The sequence below is a fragment of the Plasmodium gallinaceum genome (genome assembly GCF_900005855.1).
Source record: "Plasmodium gallinaceum strain 8A genome assembly, contig: PGAL8A_v1_152, whole genome shotgun sequence".
NCBI lineage: Eukaryota > Apicomplexa > Aconoidasida > Haemosporida > Plasmodiidae > Plasmodium > Plasmodium gallinaceum.
The window spans coordinates 927,022-931,971 of record NW_021628316.1 but is presented as its reverse complement, the minus strand read 5'-3'; the positions used below and the strand labels follow the sequence as shown (position 1 = coordinate 931,971).

Sequence of the window (4,950 nt, the reverse complement as noted above, 5' to 3'; positions counted from 1 at the left end):
TTTTTTTTTTTTTTTTTTTTTTTTTATATAATTAAGAAAAAAAAAAAAATAATCTTAAAACTACAAAAAAATAAAACGTAAATTTTATAACAATGGAAAAATTTTTATAAATAATGAAGATTTTAAAAGTTAATTTAAAAATTTTTTTTTTAAGAATATATTATTTTTTCATATCTAAAATAATATTTAAATAATTGTATCATAAAAAAAAAATTCCTATATGTACTGTGATCACGAATATTATTTTAATTCCCTTATTTTTGGTTATTTTATTTTATTTTATTTTTTTTTTTTTTTTCATTTTACAATAATCTTAATTAAAACAGAAAAAAAGCTTTATGTACTATTTTTTAATTTTTTTATTATATCAATAAAATACATTTTTATAACAAGGAAATTTTTCTCTTTTAATGTAAAAAAACAGTCCACTCAGGCTACTCATAAAAAATAATTTATGAATATACATTTATAATGTCAATAAATTATGTAATAAATGTTTTATGAATATTTATTTCTATGTATCATTGCAATAGTGTAAACTTAATAATTTATGTATAGTTGATCATAAGATAAAATACAAACAGAAAAAATTATTTTTATATATAATTGAAATACGAAATACATAAAAATTTTTAAATTTAATTATAGAATTTTTTATTTAACCTAATAAAATAATGAAAAAATATTATACGCATGAATAAATAATAAAAACTAAATATTCAAAACAAAATAAATTATAAGAAAATTTTATAGATTTCTATCATATTAATAAAAAAAGGGGAAAGATATTTTGTAGTTTTTCTATTGAACTATTTATTTATTACATTTTTAAATATATTTTTCTTTACACTTTTATTTTTATTCTTATTATCATTTCCTTTATATTTTCATATTTATTTTATTTTTTTTTTTTTTCTATTATTTTTCTTTTGTTTTATTTTTCCTTTTTTTTATTATGCACATATCAGGATGAAAGAACTATGATTATTTTCAAAGATATATATATATATCTTTATAATGGTTTTATAATATTTAAAAATAATTAAAAACAATATTATTTTGTTTAAAATTTTAATGTAACTGCATTTTTAATAGGAACTCCTATTAATTTGAATTTCATTTTATACTTTTTTTAATAAACTATTTTACTCCCAAATTACTTTTACGATAATTTTAAAAAAATATTAAAAAAAATGTTAAATATTATGAATAATATATTTGTTAGTATAATTGATTTATAAAGAATTATATAAAATAAATAAGATAGACATAAAAGAGCTTTAGTTTCTTAATAAGAAAAGGAAGAAAGAAATAAACTAATTCATTAATTAAATAAACGAATACTAAGATAAAAAAGAAAATACTATTAATTTTTTTTAAATAATTTTTTAAAAAATTGCTTTATTTTTTTTTTGCTTTTTAATTTTTTTTGTTCATCTGTCTCTTCATTTAAAAAAAAATTATTTTTTGAGTATTGATCTTTTTCTTTAGATGCCCATATCTTTTTATTACTGGAATTTCTATATTTATCAGAATTTTCATTATTTTCATAAACTTTATGCTCTTTATATCTTTCGTTATGTAATTTTCTAATATCATTTATTGCTTGTTCTCCTTCTTTATTTTTTTGGTGAATTTGAAGTAGTTTACTATTTATTGGGGTAGTTTTGTTAGATAATTTTTCTAATTCTTTTTTCTGATCAGTACATAATTTACTGTAATTTTCATTTTTATTTATCATTTGTGTTTTATTATTTGACTCACTTTTTTCAATATTGTTCCATTTGTTTACTGTATTTTTATTTAACATACCCATAATTATTTTAATTGATGATAAGACAAATTCAAATAAAATAGATTCTTTATCATTAAAAGTGTCTTCAAATTTCCATATTAAATTAGAATATTCTGAACTGACAAATTCTACATCTAATTTTTTATAATCTTCTTTATTTAAATTATTACTGTAGTTTGTATTAAAATTTAGGATTTCAAACAATAACTTAATTAAATTAAAAATGTCAGCATTTATTAAAAAAGAACTTTTAACTTGACTGTTACTCAATTTAATAGTTCTATATTTTTCTTCATTAGAATGAAAGATTATATTACTTAGTAATTTATATAATATTTTAAAAAAGCTTTGAAAATGAGAATTTTGCTCATCCATTTCTAACTTTTTTTCCTTATAATATATAATTAGTTGTAATATAATTCTATCTAATATGAGAATAATGTTGATAAGCATATCTTCACCTACAATATAAAAGTTTTTTGCATAAATATTTTTTTTTATATTCTCGTTTTCTAATAATGATTTATTAAAGAGTATTTCTAAAAATGTTATATTTTTTTTTTCTGAATTGTTATTTTCTACTACTTCATTTTGCAATGGTTCAATTATATTGTCTTTTTCTTTAATATTAATAAATTTAATCTTTTCTCCTTCTTTATTATTATCATCTTCTTTTTTCTGAAAATTTATATTATCACTAAATATTATATCAGTCATGTTTTCACAATTATCTCCTTTTAAAACAACATTATTATTATTATTATTAATTTCTACTGCATTAATGTTACTATTATTATTATTTCGTGTTTCTGCAGTTTTATGATTATTTTTTTCTTTTTCATTGTTAGATATTTCCTTATTTACCTCATGATTACTATTTTCTATAATAATGTCATAACTATCATCTTTTAATGAATCATTTTGACTATCATTGTTGAATTGTGCTCCTTTATTCAGAATATTGCTATATTCACAAGAAGAATATTTTTCATTTTGTATTTTATCGTAATTATCTAGTACATATTCATTATAAATTTTTTCTTCGTTTCCTCTTTTTTCAGAAATGTTTGCTATGTCTCCTTTTCCATTTCCTAAATTTGATAAAATTTCCATTAATTCAATTAATGAATTATCATCAATTTCGTAATTTGATTCATTTGGATCCTCACGTGTTTCAAATTTTTTAATTAAATAAAAATTTACTTCTTCTTCAATTTTATTTATTTCAATATTTTGAAAATTTTCTTTTAAAAACTGCACACATTTTTCAAAATTCATATTATCACATATATATATATATATACATTTAAAAAATAATGTTAATGATTGAAATAAAAAAAATTTATAAATTAAAATAGTTTAAAATATTTTAATGTATATTTTGCTTTTATGTATTGTATAATCTTAAAATGTTTAAATAATAATTTGCAACTATAAAAAAAAAAAAAAAAAAATATGCAATATTAATATTAAGTAATTTTAACTTAAGAACATTAATAAAAAAAAAAAAAAAAAAAAAAAAAAAAAAAATAACAAAAATTATATTATAATTTTCAAAAACCTTTTTATATTTTTATAAATTTTAATATATACATTGGGATAATTCAATAATAAAAGCAATATTTAGAACTAGAAAAAAAAAAAAAAAAAAAATTTTATTCGTTTATTAAATAAAAGATTCATCGAATCATAATTATAATAAAAAGAAGTTATCATAAATGTTTACTTTAATAAGAAAGTTTATAATTATATAATTGTTAAAAAAATTTTTTATATAAAGAAAATTTTGAAATATTCCTGAATTTAAAGAGATATAATGAGTTTATAAGTTTGTTCAATAAGCAGACATTTCATTGTCATTATATAAGAAATCTTTAACTAATGAGCAATTTTTTTTTTTTTTTTTTTTTCATTATGTTTTTTAGTCAAAGGATTAAAAAAATATATAAATTCCATGTTTCCTATTTTTATGTTCAGTTGTTTACGATACTTTTACATATTTAAATAATTTTTCTTATAAAATTTTGAATAGATTAAATTAATACAATATCTTTTGCATACTGATATTTTGTCTTTATATAAAGTGTATTAAAAAATAAATTTTTCTTTTTTTTAAAAATACATAATTTAATCATAATTCGTTCTTTGAAAAAAATTTATAAAAAATAAAAGTGTAGAACTTATAACAGATTAAAATTTAGATAAAAGATTAATGTGCATTATAATATTTTTTTAAAAAAATATATTATATTAAAAAAAAAAAAAAATACCATATTTTTTAAATAAAAATTATTTTATAATAATATTTTTTTAATTAAAAAAAAAAAAAAAAAATTAAAAATATATTCATAAATTTCAAATTAACATACAGATGTGCTTTTTATGAATAACTGTAAATTTATTTTTATTTTTTCATGAAAAAAAAAAAGAAAAAATTATTTTATAATAATAACAAAGAAAATAATTATTTTATGAAATGTTAATTTAAAGATGAAATTATTTCATATAGTTATTTGTTCAAGTATTTAATAAATTGTTTTCCATATGATTTATTTTTGTCATATAAATTGCAGGTTTTTTTGGTAATTAAAAAAAAAAAAAATAAATAATAAATAAATTCTGCAATAAAAATGGATGAATTAGAAAAAGAGTTTGAGAAAATAAATTTGAAATATGAAGATGAAGAAGAACAAAATGAACAGGAAAAAATTTCTCATAGAAAGTTAAGATATCTAAAAATGAAAGATAAAAAAGATGAGAAAAAACGTAACAAACAAAATAGCAAAATAGTTAATAATATTAAAAATAAGAATGATAATAAAAATGAAGATGAAGTTAAAAGAAAAGATGATGATGATAATAATATCATAAAAGAAGATGAAATTAATTCAAAAATTGATGAAAGTCTTAATGTATCAGATAACATCGAGAAAGACAAAAAGAAGTATGAACCAGTTTTTGTAGAGTATTGCAAAAGTAAAAATAGATAAAATAAGTATTAATTTTTTTTTTATTTTTATAATTTTTTTTTCATTGTGAAAAATAATTAAACTAAACAATGTTCTTTTATTATTTAGAAAATTTATATATTTCTATAATTTTTTTTTTTTTTTTTTTTTTTTTTTTTTTTTAAAAAATATTTAATATATAAAATA

At 15.8% G+C, this 4,950-nt stretch overlaps 2 protein-coding genes across 2 annotated transcripts in view; one reads left to right on the top strand and one right to left on the bottom strand.

The window, feature by feature from the left end:
• Window positions 1-1,366: 1,366 nt before the first annotated feature.
• Window positions 1,367-3,073, bottom strand: PGAL8A_00522500 (conserved Plasmodium protein, unknown function; the record flags this gene model as incomplete). Its single annotated transcript, XM_028674059.1, has 1 exon — window positions 1,367-3,073. One exon carries the CDS (start codon window positions 3,071-3,073, stop codon window positions 1,367-1,369), a length of 1,707 nt encoding a protein of 568 aa, XP_028530450.1.
• A 1,352-nt stretch (window positions 3,074-4,425) lies between these two features.
• Window positions 4,426-4,950, top strand: part of PGAL8A_00522400 (translation initiation factor SUI1, putative) — a gene marked incomplete at both ends in the record, with an annotated part of 2,227 nt that continues 1,702 nt past the window's right edge. The window contains one exon of the mRNA XM_028674058.1: window positions 4,426-4,771. Within this exon, the coding sequence (XP_028530449.1) occupies window positions 4,426-4,771 (346 nt within the window). The remainder of the gene's footprint in view (window positions 4,772-4,950) is intronic.